The 25644-nt window shown below is 45.8% G+C and overlaps 1 protein-coding gene and 1 long non-coding RNA gene across 7 annotated transcripts in view; one reads left to right on the plus strand and one right to left on the minus strand.

Moving 5' to 3' along the window:
• LOC138423206 (uncharacterized) overlaps positions 1-18295 on the plus strand; it is a 55448-nt gene extending 37153 nt beyond the window's left edge. For all 6 annotated transcript variants that reach the window (XR_011250174.1, XR_011250172.1, XR_011250175.1 and 3 more), the window contains one exon: positions 18056-18295. This is a non-coding gene — a long non-coding RNA (uncharacterized lncRNA). The remainder of the gene's footprint in view (positions 1-18055) is intronic.
• The window catches only part of TGM5 (transglutaminase 5), a 31772-nt gene continuing 6649 nt past the window's right edge, over positions 522-25644 (minus strand). Inside the window, exons 5-13 of the mRNA XM_069558827.1 lie at positions 22536-22664; positions 21294-21471; positions 10392-10530; positions 9714-9817; positions 9368-9607; positions 7454-7813; positions 6512-6672; positions 1583-1716; positions 522-1419 (exon numbers count right to left, since the gene is read on the minus strand). Of these exons, the coding sequence (XP_069414928.1) occupies positions 1266-1419; positions 1583-1716; positions 6512-6672; positions 7454-7813; positions 9368-9607; positions 9714-9817; positions 10392-10530; positions 21294-21471; positions 22536-22664 (1599 nt within the window). The 3' untranslated portion in view covers positions 522-1265. The remainder of the gene's footprint in view (positions 1420-1582; positions 1717-6511; positions 6673-7453; positions 7814-9367; positions 9608-9713; positions 9818-10391; positions 10531-21293; positions 21472-22535; positions 22665-25644) is intronic.

Here is a 25644-nt window from a genome sequence, read left to right on the forward strand (position 1 = left end):
CCCAGACTTTTTTCTAAGATGTAAAGATAGTAGCATGTAGAGACATCTACATGATATAGAATCTGCCTGTAATGCAGGAGACCCGGGTTCGATCTCTGGGTGGGGAAGATCCCTTGGAAGAGGGCATGGCAACCCAGTCTAGTACTCTTGCCGAGAGAATCCCATGAAGAGAGGAGCCTGGCAGGCTGCAGTCATAGGGTCACACAGAGTTAGACACAACTGAAGCAACTAAGCAGCAGCAGAGACATCTACAAAGGTTTTTGTTTTCCTAACTCAATCATGACGGATAGACCATCTGTAAGGCCTTCTTTTTTAATTGACATATGGATTGTCTGTCTCCCCACCCCCAGGATGGAAGCTTCAGCGGGCAGGGACTTTGCTTTATTTACTGCCTCTTCGTCTACAGTCCACAGAGTCACAGAGAGTAGGACACAGCTGAGCAACTGAGTAAGCATGCACTTCTACACTCAGAACAGTGCCTGGCGCAGACCAACCACTCAGAAATGTTTCTTTACTCTCTCTTTTTTTTATTTTTGAACTTTTTATTGTGTATTAGGGTATAGCCAGTTAACAGTGTTGTGATAGTTTCAGGTAGATGGTGAAACAACTCAGCCGTACATGTGCATGTATCCATTCTCCCCCCCAGACTCCCCTCCCATTCAAGGCCCCCACAGAACACTGAGCAGAGTTCTGTGCAGGACCTTGTTGGTTACCCATTCTAAATATAGCAGTGTGTACACGTCCATCCCAAACTCCTCGGTAAAGGTTTTTTGAATGAGTGAGTGCGCTCAAGTAGTAGAACAGGAGGACACTCACTCTCAACATCCAGGGCACAGGTGGAGCTGCTGTGGGGGAAGCAATGGGTGTCTGGGCACACAAAGATGAGAATGAGAGCTGAAGTTTATTGGTACTAAGGAAGTAGCCATTGCAATGACAAAGGAACAGCTGCTCAGCCAGTCTTGTTCTTTTCTGGACATCTGGGGGTCATTAAATCAAGCCTGCAATTCTGGACTGCATGGTCAGTCTCACAGTTCTGGATAGGACACCGTGGAATCCCTGGGCCCTGAGCAGAGTCCCCGGGGAGCGATGCAAATGGCCCAGGGGGCTATCCATTGCCATTTTCTCCTCTGCTGCTCACGTCAGAGCCAAGAGAAGCCTCTGTTTGGGTGGGGAATGGCACAGCTTGCATTTGAACTTGCTGTTTACCTAAAGCCTAACACATGCTCTTTGCCTAAAGCTACACATCCAGCTCCTTGTCCCAGAATTTATAACCCAAAGTTTATATAGACATTCCTGTAACCCTTGATGTCCTTAAATTTGTTGCTCCTCAGATTCACTTGGATTTGCCTTTGGCCACTCTTGAAGGGGATAGTCTCCAGAGTGAGACTGGCTCTGTGATGGGGTTTGAGGACTCCAATGCTGCAGCAGAGAAAACAGACTGTCAGAAAACCATGGGATCATGATAACCCCAGAGCCCCTTTCTACTCAGAAGCCAGACTTCCCCTTCCCCTAAGCCTAGAACAAAGGACAGTTCCACCCCAAGGATAAGATGCGAGGGAGAGTGGGCACTGCCAGCACTCACAGGACTCTCTGCTGTCTCCTGAAGAGACCACTTCCTTCCACAGTCAGCACACAGTCTTCAACCTGCTCCGAGAGGGGGTTTGAAAATACCACCTGTATAGAGAGCGGCTGGTTCACAGTGGCTGCTCCTAAAACCTGAACAGGGAAATCGAGAGAGGAGAATTAGTCTCATCCCCCAGTTCATCAGACATTTATGGAGGGCACTGTTCCCTAGATCTGCTTCCTAAAGAACTAGATTTCCATGGCCTGTGTTTTTCCAAGTATGGACGACTTAATGGATTGTCATTAACATTTTTTTAAAAATGAAATAGATCAGCACCACCAAACCAGCTCTTCAACAAAGGCTTAAAGATCTCTAGACAGGAAACACAGAAAAGGTTTATAAAAATGAACCCCAAACAAAAAACTAAATGGTAATGGGATCATATTTATCAATAATTACCTTAAATGTAAATGGGTTAAATGCTCCAACCGAAAGATGAAGACTGGCCGAATGGATACAAAAACAAGACCCCTATATATGCTGTCTACAAGAGACCCACCTCAAACCTAGGGACACATACATACTGAAAGTGAGGGGCTGGAAAAAGATATTTCATGAAAATGGAGACCAAAAGAAAGCAGGAGTAGCAATACTCATATCAAATAAAATAGACTTTGAAATAAAGACCGTGATAAGAGACAAAGAAGGACACTACATAATGATCAAAGGATCAATCCAAGAAGAAGATATAACAATTATAAATATATATGTACCCAACATAGGAGCACCTCAATACATAAGGCAAATGCTAACAAGTATGAAAGGGGAAATTAACAGTAACTGGGGAACTTTAATACCCCACTCCTATGAATAGATCAACCAGACAGAAAATTAGCAAGGAAACACCAGCTTTAAATGATACAATGAACTAGTTAGACCTAATTTAAATCTACAGGGAATTTCACCCCAAAACAATAGATTTCACCTTTTTCTTAAGTGCGCAGAGAACATTCTCCAGGATAGATCACATCCTGGGCCCTAAATCCAGCCTTGGTAAATTTTTAAAAATTGAAATCATTTCAAGCATCTTTTCTGATCACAATGTGATAAGATTAGATGTCAACTACAGGAAAAAAATTACTAAAAACACAAACATATGGAAGCTAAACAAACGCTTCTGAATAACCAACAGATCACAGAAGAAATCAAAAAGAAAATCAAAATGTGCATAGAAACAAATGAAAATGAAAGCACAACAATCCAAAACTTACGGGATTCAGTAAAAGCAGTGCTAAGAGGGAGGTTCATAGCCATACAAGCCTACCTCAAGAAACAAGAGAAGCATCAAATAAACAACCTGACTTTATACCTAAAGCAATTGGGAAAAAAAAAAGAAGAACCCCAAAGTTAGTAAAAGGAAAGAAATAAAAATCAGAACAGAAATAAATGAAAAAGAAACAAAGGAGACTATAACAAAATCAACAAAACTAAAAGCTGGTTCTTTGAGATGATAAATAAAATAGACAAACTGTTAGCCAGACTTATCAAGAAAAAAAGGGAGAAGAATCAAATCAATAAAATTAGAAATGAAACTGGAGAAATCACAACAAACAACACAGAAATACAAAAGATCATAAGAGACTACTATGAGCAATTATATGCCAATAAAATGGGCAACTTGGAAGAAATGGACAAATTCTTATAAAAGTATAACCTTCAAAAACTGAACCAGGAAGAAATAGAAAATCTTAACAGACCCATCACAAGCATGGAAATCAAAACTGTAATAAAAAAAAAAATGCCAACAAACAAAAGCCCAGGACCAGATGGCTTCACAGCTGAATTCTACCAAAAATTTAGAGAAGAGCTAATACCTATCCTACTCAACCTCTTCCAGAAAATAGCAGAGGAAGGCAAACTCCCAAACTCATTCTAAGAGGCCAACATCACCCTAGTATCAAAACCAGACAAAGATGCCACCAAAAAAGAAAACTATAGGCCAGTATCACTGACGACCATAGATGCAAAAATCCTCAACAAAATTCTAGCAAACAGAATCCAACAACATATTAAAAAGATCATACATCATGACCAAGTGGGCTTTATCACAGAGATGCAAGAATTCTTCAATATATGCAAATCGATGTGATATACCATATCAACAAATTGAAAGATAAAAACCATATGATTATTTCAATAGATGCAGAAAAAGCCTTTGACAAAATTCAACACCCATTTATCATAAAAACCCTCCAGAAAGCAGGCATAGAAGGAACATACCTATAATAAACATAATAAACATAATAAAACATATACGACATAATAAACATAAACATAATAAAAGCCATATACGACAAACTCACAGCAAACATTTTCCTCAATGGCAAAACATTAAAAGCATTTACTCTAAAATCAAGAACAAGACAAGGGTGCCCACTCTCACCACTACTATTCAACATAGTTTTGGAAGTCCTAGCCACAGCAATCAGAGAATAAAAATAAATAAAATGAATCCAGATTGGAAAAGAAGAAATAAAACTCTCACGGTTTGCAGATGACATGATCCTCTACATAGAAAACCCTAAAGATACCACCAGAAAATTACTGGAGCTAATCAATGAATATAGTAAAGTTGCAGGATATAAAATTAATACATAGAAATCCCTTGCGTTTCTATACGCTAACAATGAAAAAACAGAAAGAAATTAAGGAAACAATCCCATTCACCATTGCAACAAAAAGAATGAAATACTTAGGGATAAATTTACCTAAAAAAACAAAAGACCTATATATAGAAAACTGTAAAACACTGATGAAAGAAATCAAAGATGACACAAATAGATGGAGAAATATACCATGTTCATTGATTCAATATAATGAAAATGAGTATACTACCCGAAGCAATCTATAGATTCAATGGAATCCCTATTAAGCTATCAGTGGTATTTTTCACAGAACTAGGGCAAATAATTTCACAATTTGTATGGAAACACAAAAAACCTTGAATAGCCAGAAAGAAGAATGGAACTGGAGGAATCAACTTTCCTGACTTCAGACTATATTGCAAAGCTACAGTCATCAGTACAGTATGGTACTGGCACAAAGACAGAAATATAAATCAATGGAACAAAATAGCCCAGAGATAAATCCATGCAACTATGGACACCTTATCTTTGGCAAAGGGGACAAAAATATACAATGGAGAAAAGATTATCTCTTCAACAAGTGGTGCTGGGAAAACTGGTCAACCACCTGTAAAAAAATGAAACTAGAACACTTTTTAACACCATACACAAAGCTAAACTCAAAATGGATTAAAGATCTAAATGTAAGACCAGAAACTATACTCTTAGAGGGAAACATAGGCAGAACACTCTGACATAAATCACAGCAAGATCTTCTATGACCCACATCCCAGCAACTCTAATGAGGTGGATGAAATTGGAGCCTATTATACAGAGTGAAGTAAGTCAGAAAGAGAAACATTAATTCAGTATATTAATGTGTCTGTGTGTATATATATATATATTTATAGAGAGAGAGAATTTAGACGATAACGATGACCCTATATACAAGACAGCGAAAGAGACACAGATGTAAAGAACAGACTTTGGGGCTATATGGGATAGGGTGAGGGTGGGATAATTTGAGAGAATACCATTGAAACATGTATATTACCATATGTAAACTAGATGACAGGTGCAAGTTTGATGCATGAAGCAGGGCAGTCAAAGCCAGTGCTCTGGGACAACCCAGAGGGATAGTATGGGGAGGGAGGGAGGAGGGGGGTTTGGGATGGGGGACAGTTTTGCACCCATGGCTGATTCATGTGGATGTATAGCAAAACCCACCACAATATTGTAAAATAATTAGCCTCCAATTAAAATAATTAAATTAATTTTTTTTAATGAAATAGAATAGAATATCAGTGTTCATCACGCAAAATATTGTTATGTGAAACTTTTACTTCACTTACACATGTATGGACATTTATGTGAAATATTTCTACTCGACCCATTGTATGGAAAGTTCTGATGACTTGGGAGTGTTCAGTAATATTTCCTCTGCTGCAAGGATTTCATTGAAATGTGAAATAAACAAGAGCTCCGAAGGGTTCTCAGGGGTGATTTGAGTGGGTAGGATCATTTGGGGACAGTTTTTGTTTTTTCTTTTCACAGTCTAACTCCATCCCTTCTCACCCTTTTATCGTAGTTGGCTCAATTTCTTTTCACACCAGTGTGTGAGTCAAGACCAGTGGATCATTCGGGGCTTAGAGAGAAGGAAGTAGCCTCAGGAAACTTGGAGGCACCTTTGGAAACCCTCCCTAAAATAGACTCCAGTGGCTGGGCTTGCCAGACGCACCCTACCGGGGGCACCCCAGGCTCACTTGGCAGGATCTAGGAGGCTGCTTGGCCTTGGGGAAACAGCACCGGCAGGAAGAGCCCTGTGGAGTCTCCCCACCAGAATGTCAGAGAAAGAGGAGTCCTCGGAGGCCATCTAGTCTAAGCCCATCATTGACAGTTCAAGATGCAGAAGCCCAGGGCTTGTCTAAGGATCCACAGACAGGAAGTAGCACATCAAACCTGAGCTGACCTTTGTTCAGGCAGAGTTCTTCCCCGACTCAGGATCCTCCCATTTGAGCCCAAGTTTCCTCATGTTGACCCTGGGGAAGGCCAACAGCAGGAGGAGATACAACAGAGGGGTCTTTCCCCAATCTCCCCATGGCAGTTGCTCAAGATGCCACCCATAAGACCTCTCAGGGTACAAGAGGATGGAGACCTCATCCAGTGTTTTCTGATAAACCTGCTCCTGGTGGGGAGGTTCCTGGAGGCACCAGAAGAGGCAGGGGAAGGGGCTGCTCTCCTGAGCAAGCTCTCAGGGGTCTCTATCCCCCACCCCCAGTCAGTCCCAAGGAGCCCTCAGGCCATGTGCAGGGCTCTTGCCTACATTAATCACGATGCTGGGATAGGCTAAGGTGATGATCTTGTTCACCAGGATCTTCTCGGGACTGTTCTTCTCTTCACCCAGGGCACTGATGCGGATCAGCTTGTCTGTGGACAGGTACTGGCTGTACTGGGAATAGGTGATTTTGCAGGGATAGGTCTTTGCTAGGGAGAGAACACAGGATGGGTGAGACTCGCTAGAGAAATCAGCTAGGCCTGGGTGGATCTGGGACCCTACTATGCAGAGGAGAGGCCAACCTTACTGAGCCCCCAATGAAGCAGGTACTCAGTTTTCCGTTGGAGGGGCTGAGAGGTGAAATGGCTTGCCCAGGGTTATTCTACTAGTGTGTGGGTGCACTGAGGCTCTAACCGAGGTCTGCTGCTGCTGCTGCTAAGTCACATCAATCGTGTCCAACTCTGTGCAACCCCATAGACGGCAGCCCACCAGGCTCCCTCATCCCTGGGATTCTCCAGGCAAGAACACTGGAGTGGGTTACCATTTCCTTCTCCAATGCATGAAAGTGAAAAGTAAAAGTGAAGTCGCTCAGTCGTGTCCAACTCTTCGAGACCCCATGGACTACAGCCTACCAGGCTCCTCTGTCCATGGGATTTTCCAGGCAAGAGTACTGGAGTGGGTGCCATTGCCTTCTGCGAGGTCTGGAGGACTCCAAATCTCAGGCTTTCCTCACTAACCCGGCCCATATTCCTTGAGGTAGTAAAGGAAGGATTGAGGAGAAGGAGAAGGAGGAGGTTAAAGGGAAGAAACAGAAGGAGTAGAGGAAAGGGAGGAAGAGGGAAGGAAGGAAGGAGGAGGACTATGTGCTGGAGGAGACACTAGGAAGACAATTGTCACAGGGATCTGCCCTCAAACTCTTGGCTGGCTTGACCCCCCTTATGGCATTTCCGTAAGCTACTCTGTGTTCATGCCCATACCCAGAGCCCATACCTTCTTCAGGAGATAGTGTGATGAAGGCTGTGTCCTGCCAGAATGGGAGCAGGGGGCTGCCATCATGCAGCAGAGACTGGGCACTCAGGTTCACTCTGAGGTCCTTGAGCTGGGGCGACATGTTGAGGGCCAGCAGGACAAACCTTATGTCCTGGCCCATGTTGGGCGAGTCGAGCAGCTGGAATTTCAGGGAGACCTGGACAACATCACTGGGCTGGAGAGAAGGAGTAGCCAGGCTCCGCGGACTGTCACTCGGTGGCACGGACCTAGGTTGCGATTCTGCTCGGAGGGAGCCTGGGAACCTTCCAGCCTTCAGCTTCTGAAGAGCCTTCAGAAACACCTGCCTCTCCTGCAGAGAACCTGGGAGGGCAGAGCACAGCACCAGTGCCCTCATTTCAAATTCCACCACCTGAGACTCTCCGTCTGAGGCTTTCTCTGCCACCACAACTGACTCACCTCGTGCATGGAGCAGACTGAAAGCACTAGGAAATTTACGCCCCCAAGAGCAGCCCTCAACCCCTGACCGTAAAGAGTTGGTGGATAAATAGCCTAGGCCCCTTGCCCCCTGGGTGGGATAAATCTGCAGTATTGTTCTACACTTTACACTAAATCTCTGATAGGATTGCCAAATTTAGCAAATAAAAATACAGGGCAGTTTAATTTGAATTTCAGATTAACAACAAATGATTTGGCCACAGTGAGACCACAGCATTCCTTATCCTACATTTTCTCAGCCACCCCCCTGGCAGGCACCCCAGCAGAGTGAGCCCCAGCCCCCCGCCCACAGTGCTAACAGGCCTGACAAGGCCCCCAGTATTGGCTTGCTCCCCTTCCTCATCTCACTTGCTCATTCTCCTTCCCTCCTGTAGCTTTTAAATCTCCTCACTGATAAACCACTTGTCTTTGAAGTGATCCTCAGTGAAGATAGCCGCAGAGAGAATTGAGGCGGAGGAATGGATTGCCAGTACCCTGGATGTGTTCAATGCTTGTCTCTTAGGCTTGGACTCTGGGCCTTCTCTGTGTTGGCCCTAAAGGCCCACATAGACAAACACAAACACGCACTTCATGGCCTTCCAGGAATCTCAGGTGCTCACGCCACCAGCCCACACAGTCCTGATTCGCTCCTGCTCAGATCCTGCCCCTCTCCCTGCTTCTGGCCCTCTTAGACTGCATGTTTTCGCTTGGCTCCCTAGTACTCGAAACTGGTGGTTGGTCTCAATTTCCAGGAATCAGTCCACAGCTGACTGACGTAGATGCCCCTTGCCCCACTGGCTTGTGTCAGAAGACCCTGCCAAGGATCCCATTTCTCAGAACCATCCTCTGCACGGTGTGGGTGTGGAAGTGAATGTTTGGCCTTATATCAGCTGCGGTGCTAGCTGTGGTCTGGCCTGTCCTCCAAACACCCAGTAAAACATGAATCAAACAATAAGTCGCTGCTGCTGCTAAGTCGCTTCAGTCGTGTCCGACTCTGTGGGATCCCATAGACGGCAGCCCACCAGGCTCTGCCGTCCCTGGGATTCTCCAGGCAAGAAGTTAAATGAAATTAATAAAATTAATTAGTAGGAAAGAGTTTACTCAATCTCCTGCCCTCTTCAGTTTGATTTTTCAGGAAGGCAGGGGCAAGTAGGACATATACTATTTCTATATGATGGCTGTCGATGGCCCTGCAATCCACATGAATATCTTTCGGAGGGTTCTCACTGCCTGTGGGGAGTGAGGTGGGGAAGGACATGAGGAAGCGAGGCAGTGGGGACCCCAACTGGGCCCTTAAACCTAAAGGGCTGAGGAGACAATGGGCCTGGGTTCCGCCTCGCCTGCTGCAGAGGACTGTCCCAGCTGGCAGAGAGGTTCCCTGGGGTCTTGGGGAAGGTGCCTACAGGACTTGGACTCTGCAGGGGCCTGGCTTGGTCATACCTTCTTCATACTTGTAGTTTTCCGTGATGTCATCCCGCTCATCACTCTGGATGCTCTTGGTGCTAATAAAATTGCCAACAGTATTGGTGTCCTGGTGAAGTTTCTGCTCCTTCCCTCCAAAGACCAGCCAGGCCATACAGTCAGCATTCACCATGGAAAAGGCGAAGGCTGTGTCGTAGTTCAGGTCCACCTCTCCTTCCTTGATGGCTCTGACGGAGGCAGGGCCGCAGCAGTAGAGGCCTGACGGGGAACAGAGGGGCCTCGCTGGGCTGTGGCTGCAGGGCTGGGTGGGGGTGGGGGCTGTTTCTGTGGCACTGGGCTCTGCCTGTCCTCCCAAGAGTCTCACCATTGCTTGTCTCCTGAGGTGTGGCGTCCAGCACCTGCCAGCCTCCGAATCCAGGTGGGAGGTCGTTCCGTGCCATCCAGCATTCATTCCAGACGTGGAAATTCCTGAGGCAGAAGCCAGAGGAGTGGGTGTCAGGTGAAGCTGAGGGAGAGCTGGTGGTGCTCGAGGTCTTTCTGGAGTAAGGCAGGGGACGATGAGTGATGGACAGCTAGATAGAAAGTCAGGGTGCTGCAGGCCTGCACACCTCTGTGGGAGGCAGGTGAGCCTTAGCTTGCCCAGAAAGGAGCTTTCCTCTCTTTGTAAAGAGTGAAGGTTCCAGAGCCAATGGAAACCCTTCACTCTCTCTCAAAAGAGTCTTGTAGCCCTTTCTTGTGTCTGCTGTCCACTCACAGAGGCAGTCACGGGCTCACCTTTGTGTCCAGAGGTGAGACTTCAGGCCATCTGTGATCAGAGCCACAGGTTGAGTATTAAATGAAGGAGGTGAAAAAGAGGAAAACTCCCTCAGGACAGAGAGCTCTTGTGATGTGATGTATTAAACTCAGAAGATGCTTGTATTTGTGTTTAGCTGCTCCCCAGCCTTAGGGTTGGGGATACCAAGCCTCAGGGCTGGTGAAATGGGGGAGTGCATGGGAGGGTATCAGGCTCATGTGGTTTGCCCCAGAAAGAGATGTCTCTTACCAGACACTGTCCTTCTTCTTATTCTCCAAAATCCTGCCTGTGTTGTCATAATACTCATCAATGATCAGGTTTCCATCTGTGTCGTGGCCAGAGTTGAAGTTGGTGATCACTCGAGTGGGGATCCCCAGGCACCTCATCACTGTAGAAAGGGCAGAAATCTCCTGTGGGCCATGGATTCCTGGGCTTAGCGCTCTCGACTCAGGGAAATCATACACTTGGCAGGCAGGAGCTGTCTGGGGCACCAGGTTGGCGACACGTCCGACCTCCCTCCCTACCTTCCTCTCCCTAAGGCTTCGCACAAAGGTGAGAGCCTCCTCAGACAAGCTCTCCTAGGGCCAACAGAAGATCTAGCAAGTTTTGGGTTTCCCTGCCCTAGCCAGCAAGGTGGCAGAGGCTGGTCCCTTGGCAAAACTCAGTAGCCTGACTTGTCTCACTTCCCTCCTGGCCATAAATCTCTATCTTCAAACCAGATAGCTGAAATTTTTTCCCTCCTGTGGTAAAGATTAAGACCATTAAGACCATCAGATTCTTAGGCAAAGAGCCCTGCTGCTTGGATTTCCCCTTCTGTGTGGTTGTACTGTCTTGGAAGATCATCAAGGAAAGTATTTACAGATACAGCCAGGAAGGCAAGGAGGCTGTAACAAAGGCTAGAAAAGTGAGAATCTATGGCTAATGGAGAAATTCTTAAAAGAGGGTAGAATGCTGTCTTTATGATTTTTCTTGTCATTAAATAAACAATCACTAGCATGAAATATATTGCTCCCTAACAATCTTTCACCAAGCAATTTTAGCATTCCTGATAATCTTTGCCTCAATTAATGCTATGCTCAACCTTGATTGTGTGCTAAGTCACTTCAGTTGTGTCCAACTGTTTGCCACCCCATGGACTGTAGCCCACCAGGCTCCTCTGTCCACAGTATTCTCCAGGCAAGAATACTGGAGTGGGTAGCCATTCTCTTCTCCATGGTGGTACCAAAATGATTATCTTCTAACAGTATCATTTTTTCCATATGTATTAGCTGGCATTCTTCTATAAAGAAAAGCACTTCAATCTCCCTCTCCCATTTTTTTGGTATTGTTATGAAGTGAAGTAAAGTGAGTCACTCAGTCATGTCTGACTCTGAGACCTCATGAACTATATAGCCTGCCAGGCTCCTCTGTCCATGGAATTCTAGGCAAGAATACTGGAGTGGGTTGCCATTCCCTTCTCCAGATCTTCCCAACCCAGGGATCGAACCCAGGTCTCCTGTGGCTCCTGCACTGCAGGAGAATCCTTTACCATCTGAGCCACCAGGGAAGACCAGTATTGCTATACCTCTTGGAATCTGTCTCAAGAGGGGAAAATAGAAATTGATCTACAGAGATGTCCATCACAGTATTAAAGTTAAAAAAATATATATGAACCCACTGTATTGTTATTGGTTCATATACTTTTTTAAACTTTAGCAGAAGTTATTTTTAGACATTTGCTTGGTTTCTAATTTTTTCCCCTATTGTAATTAATGCTGTGATGGACATCTATGTAGATCAATTTCTGTTTTTCCCCCTTGAGACAGATTCCAAGAGGTAAATGACTGAGTCAAAAAATACAGATATTTCTCATAGTTCTTCAAAAATACCACTGTCATTTTAAAATGTTTAGAATTTTTAGTTTAGATACTTATTTATAATAAGCATTTAATTGCTTGTAGATTTTAGTTTAGGGTCCTTCTTTGGCACAAAGCCTCTCCAGGCTGGTATGAGGATGCATCCCTGGATGCAGCCCAGGAAGGGGAGGAGAGAAGCCAGAGGGGAGCCATGCACTTCCCTGGAGTGGCAGGTCTGCACAGGGTCAAGAAACAAGCGTGGGGAGTGAGCAGAGCCGACAGTGAGTTGTAGGTGGAGATGACGCAGGACCACCCCAGAGAGTAGGATGAAGGTGGGAAAAGCTGCCACTGAAGGAACATGAGACAGGGGTGAGGCGAGAGCATATGAGGCAAGAGCGTGACTCAAGAGCATCACCGTGGGCACATTAATGCTAAGATTACAGTCAGGAGGGTGGATAACACTTATGGTAATAAGAGCACATGCCAAAGAGGGGTGGTCAGAGAGAGCAGGGAGCAAGCCTCCATCCTTCACCCTGATAGCTAAATGCATGAAGTGTCAGTGGTGGTGTCAGCTGCTGCTAGACATGGCCAGACAGGCACTTTCCTACCCAAGCACGGGTCAGTGGTCTCATGGCACTCAGTATATGGCATGTAATGATTTGTTTATGAGTCTCTCTTCCTGAGGGCAGGGATTGTGTGATAGTCATCTTTATCATTATACAACCATTAGCAATACAAGGCAGGCCTGTTCTGCAGAAACGTGGGTGCATCTTTGCTGGAAGAGTGAATGAAGGTCTCGACTCTTCTGTCCATTTTGACAATTTCCAACTGAAGACTGTGTGCTGTGCTGTGGATACCAAGCTTGACTCTCCACAGAACATAAGCTTTGAGCGGTAATGGGTCTGCACTAATCCATTCTCACCGTTTCCTCATCATGCCTCATGAGAGGACTGGGATAGGGGACAATAGCTGTCACAGTGAGGCAACAGAGGGACAAGAATGGTTCTCTACTCTGGGAGGAGGCCAAGTCTTTAGCTTCAGTGTCACGCGAAGGAAGCAGTGTTCGGACCTGCACAGTCATGCACGTACATGTTTCTCGGGGTTTTGCCCCCTCTGTCCTGCTTTCTTTGTCCCCCAACAAAGGGCTTCTGCTGTGGCTTCATCTCTCACTCTGTGCCCATGACTCCTAAATTTGAAACTTGAGCCTACATGGAGACCTTGCTGTCACTAAGCACATCCCCAGCTGAGCTGGTCTTCCATTCTTGGCTAGCTTCCTTGCCAGTTGATGTGACATCATCATCCTTCTAGGTGCCAGGAATGGTGCCAAGCACTGCCCAGGCATAATCTCACTTAATCCTCTCCACAACGTTGTGATTATTCCACCTTTGAAGAGGAAAAACCTGAAGTTTAGAGTGGTTGAGATCACATGGCAGCAAGAGAAAAGCCATGGCAAGATTTAAACCCCCGTATCTCTGATCTCAAAGCCTCCCAGTGTTAACCACAAGCCCTCACGACAACTTCACTAACCATTGCAACTTCACTACACATCCCAGCAACGTGTCATTCTCAGTGTGTTTTCCTTTGTGAAGTTTTCACTGATTACTCCATGCCCACTCATCCTCCTTCCTATGCTTTCACTTAATTCCAGTCACCAATGCCACACATGTTATCACTGCATGAAGCTCTCTGTGATCTCATATACTTGTCCTATCTTGTCAGCTAGATTACAAATCGCCCTGAGTAGGGCTCAGATCAAATATTTTTCTTGCATTTCTTCATTCCCAGCACAGTGCTGGCCAGAGTAGATGCTCATTAAATTTGTGTTGAAATGAGTTTTCTTTAGCCCACTTCTGCAGACTGTGAGTCCTGATGACTCACAATTTGATGTGTCTCAGGTGACTTTGTGCCTGAGATTTTCATTGATAATTTGGGAGCTGAATCCCTCATAAAAGAAAAACCACTGTGGGGTGTGTGTGTGCTTGTGCACGCACCTCCATGCACATTCACACAGCAAAGCCTGGACAAAGATGGACAAGATCTCAGAGTCAGGAAAGGTCGATAGAGTTCCTGAGGTGTATTACCTCACACAACACTCCTGGTGTCAATTACTCTGTCTCTTCACTTAGCCATTTGGCGCCCATTCGGTGAGAAGTGTAAAGCTCCCGTGGTAAACCAGGCAGTGGCTCTGATGCTTACACAAAGACGTAAGACAGTCCTGCCTTCAAGGAGCACAGCTTCACTTCTGACCAGCTGGGGACCCTGTCCTGATGGTGTGGTTAAAACACGGAATCTGTTTCAGGACTGGCCATGAAGGCTTCCCACCAGTTCTTCTCTCCTCTGCACCCCCATGTGGAAATGTGGCTCCAATTTTATAACAGAAATCAGTGCAGAGTTCAAGCTCAATTTATCAAAATTCATTTGGTCTTGCTGCCACATTTCCGTGGCTTATACTGATGAATACAGTCAGAGCCCCAAGTAATAGAATTAATTGCATTTAAGTGTGATGACTTTTAGCATATTTTTGTTTCACCCTGAATTCATTAAGCTTCCACATGGTAAAAACATCACTTCCTGTTCCTCCTCCCATGCCTTTAGCTGTCCCTTATAACCGAGATGGTAATATTGCTGTGGTTTTTCAGATATGCCATCACAAAATCTAACAATTCTCTCCTGTCTCCAATGACAATGAAACCTAAAACTTCGCTAAAAAATAGTCTATTTTTTTTTTTATGTAAAGAAGCAAGAAGGTATGACTCAAAATGAGAAAAAGTGCCTATCAAACTAGATCCACAAATGACATATAAGGGAATTAGCTGACAAGGACCTTAAAGCAGCTATTTTAAATACTATCAGTAAGTCTAGAAAAATGGTATAGATGACCTTACTTGAAAAGCAGAAATAGAGACACAGGCATAGAGAGCAAATATATGGATACCAAGGGGAAAGGTGGGGTAGGATGAGTTGGGAGATTGGAATTGACGTATATACACTGCTGCTGCTACTGCTGCTAAGTCACTTCAGTCGTGTCCAACTCTGTGCGACCCCATAGATGGCAGCCCTCTAGGCTCCCCAGACCCTGGGATTCTCTAGGCAAGAACATTGGAGTGAGTTGCCATTTCCTTCTCCAATGCATGAAAGTGAAAAGTGAAAGTGAAGTCGCTCAGTCGTGTCCGACTCTTCGAGACCCCATGGACTACAGCCTACCAAGCTCCTCCGTCCATGGGATTTTCCAGGCAAGAGTACTGGAGTGGGGTGCCATCGCCTTCTCCATATATACACTACTATGTATAAAATGGATAACTATTGAGAACCTACTGTACAGCATAGGGAATTCAGCTCTGTGCTCTGTAGTGACCTAAATGGGAAAGAAATTTTTTTTAAAAGGTGGGGGACATGAGCTTCCCTGGTGGCTCAGATGGTAAAGAATCTGCCTGCAATGTGGGAGACCTGGGTTGATTCCTGGGTGGAAAAGAACGCCAAGAGAAAGGAATGGCTGCCCACTCCAGTATTCCTGCCTGGAGAATTCCATGGACAGAGGCTACAGTTCATGGGGTCGTAAAGAGTCAGACACGACTGAGAGACCAGCACTTTCGCTTTTCACTCGTGCGTATACATATGGTGATTCATTTTGAAGTACAGCAGAAACTGACACAGCAGTGTAAAGCAACTATACTCCAATTTAAAAATATTATCAATATACTCAGTAGGAGGTCAAGGAAAACAAGGACATAAGAGAGGAATAGAAGCCAGAAAAAGACCCAGTGGAACTTCTAAAGATGAAAAGTATAATATATAATACAAAAAATGTACTGGAAAAATATTGCACAAAGATAATATATTTTTTGTAAGAACACATTCAAATACCATACTACATATCAAACACATCAAAATGTTTCCCTACTGTAGGAGGAGGTGAATAAGAATGGGTTATGAGATAAAAGGGGGTAATCAGTTAGTAAATAATTTTTTCAAAAGAGGGATTTGAAGCTGACCTGTTACGATAAATGCCATGAAATGAAGAATATGATTAATTGAAACCTAAATACTCCAAGGGAAAAGAGAGGGAAGTAACGTAAAATAGTGGTGAAGAGGGAGCTTCCCTGGTGGCTCAGTGCTAAAGAATCCACCTGCTAATGCAGGAGACACAGGTTCGATTCCTGGACTGGGAAGATCCCATGCCACGGAGCAACTAAGCCCGGACGCCGCAACTTCTGCGGCCATGAGCCGCAACTACTGAAGGCCACATGCCCTGGAGCCTGTGCTCTGCAACAAGAGAGGCCACGGCAATGAAAAGCCCTCGCGTCACGTCTAGAGAAAAGCCTACTCAGCAACAAAGACCCAGCACCGCCAAAGGAGAGCTCAAGTCTGCTGGATGGCTAGAAACGACTTTTGCACAAGACCCAGCTTGACCTATGGAGCCTAAGAGCCAGGGATTAAAACAGCATCAGGCCAGTGATCATAGCCGCACTGTTTACAATAGCCAAGATAGGAAGCAACCTAAATGTCCATTGACAGATGACCAGATAAAGATGTGTTGACATGAGACTACTAAGCTGTACCCAGATTCCTGAACCACAGAAACTGTGAGATAATAAAAATTGTTTTCAACTAAGAAAAAAAGAAAATATGAGACTTCCCTGGTCCAGGGGCTAAGACTCCCCACTTCCAATGCAGGGTTCTGTCCCTCATCAGGGAACTAAATCTCATATGCCACAACTAAAGATCCTGCATGCTACAACAAGGATAGAAGATCCTGTGGGCTGCAGCCAAGACCCAGTGCAGCCAAATAAGTAAATGAATATATATTTTTTAAAGAGTGGTGTGTGTATATAATGGAATATCACTCAGCCATAAAAAGAAATGAAAAATGCCATTTGTAGCAACATGGACAGACCTAGAGATTATCATACTAAGTGGAATAAGTCAGAAAGTCAGGGACATTGACTAAGGGTCCATCTCTGAGAGGTAATGGCAGTTGCTCAGTTGTGTCTGACTCTTTGCAACCCCATGACTGCAGCCCGCCAGGCTCCTCTGTCCATGGAATTCTCCAGACAAGAATACTGGAGTGGGTTGCCATCCTCTTCTCCAGGGGATCTTCCAGACCCAGGGATTGAACCCAGGTCTCCCATATAGCATCAGATTCTTTACTGTCTGAGCCACCAGAAGCCCCACCTCTTTGAGAGGTGTGCTTAGTCGCCAGGTCGTGTCCAACTCTTGCGTCCCCATAGACTGTAGCCTGCCAGGCTCCTCTGTCCATGGGATTCTCCAGGCAAGAATACTGGAGTGGGTTGCCATTCCTTCTCCTTGAGAGGTAAGGGCTCAGTAAAAACAATGAGATCAGAATTATTGTATTGAAATGGAGATAGTGAGGCACTTTATAGAGGCCACTATATAAGTGAGTGAGAAGAAATCATAAGATGACTTCTAACCCAAGGATGTTTGAAACTGTTTTCAGCAGAGGACTCTACATGAGAACCAGACCATAAGTGGGGATCCAACATATAAAAGTTGGACACATGGGGTAGTTTGGGGTGAAGAGAGGAGGGCCCAGCCCTAAGCTCACAGCCTCCTCATCTCCCAGGCTGTTTCCCACCACTCTCCTCTGTGGCTCCAGGCCCCGGACCCTCCTTTACAGAGGGTCCAGAGGTCTGCCCAAGGCTCGCTACCCCCACCCCACGCCCTGCAGCTGTGGGCAGGAACAGATCAGGCACATCCCCAGGATGCCTGACTTTTCTTTTGTAAACAACTTTGCTGAGATATAATCCACATACCACAAAATTCACCCTTTTAAAGTGTACAGTTCAGTGGTGTGTGGTATATCCACAGGTTGTGTAACAATCTCCACATCTAATCCGAGACCATTTCATCACCTCTGAAAGGCCCTCCGTGCCCACTAGCTGTCACTTCCCATTCTCCCACCCCTCCAGCCCTAGGCAACTGCAAAATGACTCTCTGTCTATATAAACTTGCCTATTCTGGGCATTTCACATATTTGGAATCATACAATAGGTGACACTGGCTTTGGGGAGAATTTTCAGGTCACAGAACATCACTGTTCCCTCTGTTCCTTTGTTACAGAGCAAGGCATCCAGGCTGCTTCACAGACCTCAGGGCGGAGGGGCCTGGCTTTGTCACAAGGAGTGGATAGCCAGGACAGGAAACGCCTGATGACTGAGACGGAGAGCTGTGGAGCCACCTGCCCCGAGCACCGGAGGGAGGGAAGGTCAGGGATTTCTCTGAAATTCCCAAAGTAACAGCCAACTAAATTGATGTCAAGGAAACATCTATCCAAAAAATTATAATCATATCTTTGATGCATGCAAAGTCTCTTTTTTTGTGTGATTTTTCTTTAGGAAGTTGAAGTCAGTATTCTGATGTTATTTTTTTTAATGCAATATGGGATTTCCTTGGTGGTCCAGCAGTTTCCACTGCCAGGAGTGTGGATTTGATCTCTGGTCAGGGAACTAAGTTCCCGCAAGCTGCGTTTGGCAGGGAAAAAAAAAAAAAAAAAAAAAAATATATATATATATATATATATATATATATAAATACAGAGGTGAGAGAAGAGGCTCTTGAACAGATTCCAGTTTCAAAAGAGAAAAAAAGGAAACGGAGGGAGGCAAAGCTGCAGAGGGGAGCGTGTACATCTAATCAGAGGAGTTACGTGGTCACCTTAAGCCTCAGCTTTCCCATCTGTAAAATGACAGTAATATCCACCTGCAGGTGACTGTGAGCATCAGGAAGTGCCCAATGTGTGCCTTCAGCACAGGGGATGCTGATTACATGGCAGCTGCTGACATCATTCGTGCAGCAGTATAGCCTAGTGGTTACAACCACCATGCCTGGATGTGAGACTAGCTTTGCCACTCAATTTCCTCATCTGTAAAATGGAGATAATGATAGAACCTATCTCTGAAGGTCATTTGGGGACTCAAATAAGGTGATCCTAGTTAGAACTTACTGCCATCATCATAAATTAGTTTTAGGACATTTTCATCTCTACAATAAGACCCCTGGGATGCCCATTTATCATTAATCCCCACTTCCATTCCCCACCCCAGGCAACCACTAATCTGCTGTCTGACTCTATAAATGTACCTTTTCTGGACATTTTATATAAATGAAATCATTCAATAAGAAAAAAAAAGAACTTATTGATTGTTCATGGTAGCCTGGCATTTTTCTAAGCACCCTCCATGTATGAACTCAGTCAATCCTTCCAATAATCTTATGAGGTAGGTACTATTAATTTCCCCATCATATGCCTGAGGAAACTGAGGCACAAGTTAAACGACTTGCCCAAGATCACTCAGCCACTTAATGGTAGTACTAGTGTTTGAACTCAAGCTTCACCATGATTCTAGGCTGTCAAGGTTTTAGCACAATGCCTGGCACCAAGAAAGTCTCTAATAAATATTAGCTATTGTGACTGTTAAAAAATAACAATACTAATTTTTAACAACATGTTTTGGCAACTGTATTGGGTTAAAGAGTCTGACTAAATCCTTGACATTTAGTGGAGGATTGAAGCTGAGTGTTACCCATATTTGTAACCAAGATTGTTAGAAGCACAGTGCCTAACATAGGATAAGGACACAAGAAGTGTTGCTGGATGAATGATGAGTTTTCCAAACTGATAGACATATTTATCAACATACAGCATGGTGGCCCTGTGGGGGAGGGCTGGTGGTGTTGAGCTGCAGGTGAGCCAGCCATGCTTGACCAACTTGGCCCAAGCCTTTGCTTTCAGGGTCACTAAAGGGCCATGATTCTCATAAAAATTGTAATTGGTCTGCTCTCATTGCATCATCTCCATTCACTCTCCCACCACCCAGTTCCAGACAACCACACCCAAACACCTGGCCCTCTCCCTCTGTACACACACCTTGCCCATTAGACTCTAGACTTTCCAGTCCCAGGAAGACTCCCTCTCTGTCTTATACAAGATTATTCCATTCTCTGCCTTCAGTCTTGTGCCTGCTCCCTGGATGACTCAGACATCCCAGTTCACCCCGATGTCTGTGACTCTGGGCATCAAAGCTGTCAAATTTCTGGCTTCTAACCCCTGGGCCATTAAGGCATCCAGTTCCAGATGCAGCTCTGCTGCTGCAGATGAGGAGCAGCTCAGGACTACCCCTCTTGCCAACCCATGTGAAGGCAGAAACTTCCCAATGCCCCTGTGGGCTGATGCCCCAGTGAACAGTGTGCTGACAGCCTGCTGCTTGGCAGCCTGCGGCTCTGTAGGCTTCCTCCAAGAGCCTGGTCTAGCACACACACATACCACACACGCACACACCACACACGCACTCACAGACTTCACCAGCCTTTGCATACAGGGAATTTCTACACAAAAGGCCTGAGCCCTCAATAAACACTAAGCTGTGGGCAGATCTGGCCTTCTTGGATTGGCCTAGAGAGCCTTGTGAATAAAAGTCATACCTGGCCTGTTTCCCCAGCCAACAGGAATAACCTCCTGATTGTGACTCAACTTAAGTACACAGATAGCCTGCCAGGAGGCTGAGAGCTGGCCTAAACATTGGGGCAGTGAGAGGGCCAGAAGCAAGTTTGGACCTTTTCTGGGTGAAGCAGAAAGCCTCCTCCTGCCACCTCCAGTGTGTAACTCATGTCCAGGTGTTGCCTCCCTAACACTCACCCTCCCCTGCCTTCTGCTTGCTCCTCTCGCCACCTGCAAACCAGTTTCCATTTGCTTTCTTTCCCAGTACATATTTTTAGACTTTTCTTCTCCTAATGTAATATTCACTCCCTATCTGAAAAGCTGATCTCTCTTGTCGTTCCCCCATCCCCTATGGGCTTGGTCAGCACTCCAAGTGTACTGAACATGTTACATCTCCAGAGTCAAGGTCATTGTACTTCGGCTGTCATCTTGCTCTGGCCCCCTGCCCACGCTCAGTGGCACATTTCCCTCCTGTGTATACACCTACATCAAGCTCATTCTCTGTGCTCAGAAAGGACACTGATCAATTTATAAGTTTTCTAATGACTTGGTCTTTCACCTTCTTTCCTATTTTGGACCTGGACAATTCCCAGCCAGGCTTTAGGGAGGATTCTGTTAGGTTGTCCAAGTTCAGAAGGGAAGGGCACCACGTTCTGAGAAGTGTATGATGTCCACCTCAGAACTACCCTGTGAGATGAGCCAAGGTATGTGAAGCCTGAGGTCAGTGATGAGACATTCTGCTTCCTTGTAAATGTCCCTCGGTGGGAGCTGTGTGAGATTTCTGGGACAGGAGTGGCTCAGAGGGCCGAGACGTGAGCCAGTGGCCTCTTTGTCCTTCCACGGGCCCTTTGCACTCCCTACCTGTGCATGTGACAGCAGCAAAGACCCAGCACTGCCCATAGCGCACTGGCTGGCAGCCCGTGGCGTGCCACTGCTTCAGGATGGCCACGCTGCCCATCCACTCCGTGGGGTTGGTGCCGTCTGAGTAATTCTCACCCCAGTTTCCATTGAGCACCCCACTGTCATCGTTGCTGTTGATCTGCAGAGAAGCCATAAGTAGAAGCATTAGAAGCAGCCTTTTCCTTCACAAGTGGGTTGCCTTCCGGGCTCCTGGGCCTGAGATGCAGGAAGATTTGATCTTATTTTAGCTGGGATCTTCCAGACCTTCTGGGGAAAGGGTGAGGGTGGGAAGCCAGCTATTCTGACTTGTGCACTACTGTTAATTACCTTATTATTCTGTTTCTACCCACCCTCTTGACCCCTCCACCCCCCATCCCTGCAAAGCCAGAGCTTGGCTCTAAGGGCATTTGAACACACTTCAGAGGTAAAGAAGTTTAGACACAAGATTATTTCCCAAACCAGAGCTTCATTTAGTCTTTCCCCAAAATGCAGTTTGTAATTAATAGAGGTGATGCAGATGAATGGATAAGAAAGCTGTGGTACATATACACAATGGAGTATTACTCAGCCGTTAAAAAGAATTCATTTGAATCAGTTCTGATGAGATGGATGAAACTGGAGCCGATTATACAGAGTGAAGTAAGCCAGAAAGAAAAACACCAATACAGTATGCTAACACGTATATATGGAATTTAGGAAGATGGCAATGACGACCCTGTATGCAAGACAGGGAAAGAGACACAGATGTGTATAATGGACTTTTGGACTCAGAGGGAGAGGGAGAGGGTGGGACGATTTGGGAGAATGACATTCTAACATGTATACTATCATGTAAGAATTGAATCGCCAGTCTATGTCTGACGCAGGATGCAGCATGCTTGGGGCTGGTGCATGGGGATGACCCAGAGAGATGTCATGGGGAGGGAGGTGGGAGGGGGGTTCATGTTTGGGAACGCATGTAAGAATTAAAGATTGTAAAATTTAAAAAAAAGAAAAAAAAATAATAGAGGTGATGGTCATACCCAGCCGTTTCAGATCTCAGTTGAGAAAACCTGTTACCCAGATTCTTCCATCAGTCTCATCAAAAATGGCTTTGCCAGAGGGCTTCTGCCTCTTGACTCTTCATTCCCCGGCTGCAGTGGGCAACCATGAGTGGGCAGGGCGCCCCTGCAGAGCTTCCTCCCTCCCTGGACCCAAGCTCACCATGGCACACACCACTCTGCTGATGTAGACAGGGCTGCCCCGTAGGGCACAGTCTGTGGCTGGGTCAATCTGGAAGTTCAGGCTCTTGTCTAGCAGCTCCAGACAGATGTCTATGATATTCTCTTCAAACTGCAAGAGAAGACACAAAGAGGCAAGGTGCCCAGGCTAGGCACACGTGGATATGAAAAGAAATGCATGACCCACCCTACCCAGTTCTCCAGTGGAGTGTGTTTGTGGGATACAAGCCCATTTGGAAGGAAACTGTCCAGCAGCACAGCCATGGACGGCCCTACAAGGTCTCAAAGCTCTGGGGTCACAGCTTGCCTAGTTTGTACTTCCTGCCTGTCAGATTCCTGGAGTTTTTTCCAGTGAGTCTGACTGGCTGAAAAAAATCTGTTTCTCCTTCTTCTCCCCTTTAATCCACACTCCCGGAGCACCTGGGTTGTTTCTTGCTAAAGCCAAGTTGCCTCATCTTCCACCTCTACCTGCTGACCCAGCTCGTCATTGGGAGCTAGTGCTGAGACAATGGCAGGGACTTGTCACAGCACCCATGATTCAGTGGAGTTTTGGATTGACTAATAGCATACCAGTTATGGAAATTTTTCACCAAGACAGGCTGACTCTTTGTCCTTCAGGCTTGGAATGAATGCCACTTCCTCTGAGGCTTTCCCTGAGCTGGAGCCTGGTTTCACTCCAGAGCCCTGGCTATATCTCTTACTTATCAGATTCAGTTACACCGAGATGGCCAGGGTCTGTCCTCCTGGCCTGACTGTATGCTGTGTCCCTCCAGTTCTTCTCACAGCTCTACCCCCCAGACCTGGCATCGTGCCCAGCACATAGTAGGGACACTATGCGTCTTTGTTGAATGAGAGTAAATGAATACATAAACAGAATTAGAGGGCTTCTCTGATCCATCTTCCCCAGGGGACAGTTTGATTGGTAGACTTTTTTGCTTTAAGACATTCAGTGGGTCCTATGGCCTGCAGGAGCAAAGCTCTAACCTCTTCAAGGCACATAAGACCCTGTGTGCCCCACTTCTACCTGATCTGCCCCCCTTCTACCTTCTCAGTCTCGTATCTCAATAACCCTCACCACTGTGTGTGGGTTGTTTGTTTGTTTGTTTTTGCTCCAGCAACATCAGATTCCTTGTAACGCCTGTAGCTGGCCAAATCATTTCTCTCCATTGTGTCTGCTCATGCTTCCCCCTGCCTGGGATAGCTCCCCCTTTCCCTTCACTTGGCTAACTCAGTTCCAGCATCTCTTCTCCCAGGAAGCTTCCCCAACACCCCCATGCCCAATCAAGTGCTCTTCTTCAAGGCTCCCAGAATACCCTGCACCTGGCACTCAATCTTTGTATATCCCACTGCATAATCAGTGACCTGCTTATGTGACTGAGTCCCCACTTCATTGTGGGCTCAGGGGCAATGTTTTATTCATTTTCATGCTTCTAGCATCCAGCCCCTTGCCTGGCACTGAGCAGATATTCAATATGCATTCACTGAAGAAGAGAGACAGAACGGAAAAACCCAGGACTCAGAAAGCACATCTCCTCACTTCTGTTTCTCACAGATGACAGCCAACTCCTGTCCAGGGGCCCTCTGGGATCCCCGTCTGCCCATGCTGAGTGAGGAGTTGGGGATGTCAGTTGGGACCATTTGAGGCTTTCATATCTCATCTGGACCATAGCCACCCTGGGAGCCAACGCTGGGCCTGGTGCCACCTGTGCTAGAGTTCTCTTTGAGCAAGTCTGGGACAGGGACCCGTATCAAGCTGATTCAAGTGCCACAAAGCCCCCCACAGAATTTTCCAGCCGCCACCCCTTCTGAGCAGCCAGAGCTGGCCCCTCCCCGCCGACCCCCAGAGTGTTCTGGTGCAAGGGCTCAACCTGGCTCTGGGCTTCCTGGAGCACCTGCTGTTGGCTGAGCTTTCAGTGGGAGGCAGGCTTTCAGTAACTCAGGCGTTACAGAGCCTTGCAATCAGGATGGTGCTGTTTTTACAAACAAAATCACATGTTTTAGAATATGTGTAGAGAGCAAAATGTAGAGGAACACACACCTTGCTGGTGACTGTGCCTAGACAGACTTTCATATTCTAGACACCCATTTTTGTAATGTTTCATAAAGTTTTTTAAGCGATTATATGTTACTTTAAAATTTTTTATACCAATTTTATTTTTTGTTGAAGTATGGTTGATTTGAGCTTCCCTCATAGCTCAGTTGGTAAAGAATCTGCCTGCAGTGCAGAGCCCTGGGATCAATCCCCGGGTCGGGAAGATCCCCTGGAGAAGGAAATGGCAACCCACTCCAGTATTCTTGCTTGGAGAATCCCATGGACAGAGGAGCCTGGCGGGCTATAGTCAGTGGGGTCACAAGGAGCTGGACACGACTTAGTGACTAAACTATCACCACATAGTTGATTTGCAATGTTGTGTTAGTTTCAGGTATATAGCACAATAATTCATATATGTATGTAAACACATATATAGTCTTTTCTCTTTTCAGTTGCAAATTAGGATTTTGAGATTAAAATATACATACAACTATATATAAAATAGATAACCAACAAGGACCTACTATATAGCACAGAGGACTGTACTCAATATTTTTAAATAATCTATAAGGGAAAAGAATATATATTGCTTTTTTTTTTTTACTGTACCACATGACATTGTGGGATCTTAGTTCCCTGACCAGAGATTGAACCCATACCCCCTCCAGTGAAAGTGTGGAGTCTTAACTAACCACTGGACCACCAGGGAGGTCCCTGTACTACTTTTATAATGAGAAAGGTATGTGATCAAAATGAATAACTGAAGAGGTGATAGCAGTGGGGAGGAAGACACCCTGCTGCTCATCAGCCCTGCTCCTGGCTGAGATATTCAGGGGACAAATTTTCTCCAGTGTGACAAAATGGATCCTAGAGCCTGTCACCTGGGGTTATGAGGATGAAGGAAGCGTGGTAGCTGGGGCCCACTGGAAACACAGCTAACAAACAAACATCCAGGAGCAAGCATGACCATTGCCACTGCTGTCTCTGCATCTGCACCCTCTCGGTGGCCTTCCTGGATGGGTGCCTTCAGCTGTCCTTCCCCTTTAAGCCTTATTGTCCA

Source organism: Ovis canadensis, chromosome 18 (genome assembly GCF_042477335.2).
Source record: "Ovis canadensis isolate MfBH-ARS-UI-01 breed Bighorn chromosome 18, ARS-UI_OviCan_v2, whole genome shotgun sequence".
NCBI lineage: Eukaryota > Metazoa > Chordata > Mammalia > Artiodactyla > Bovidae > Ovis > Ovis canadensis.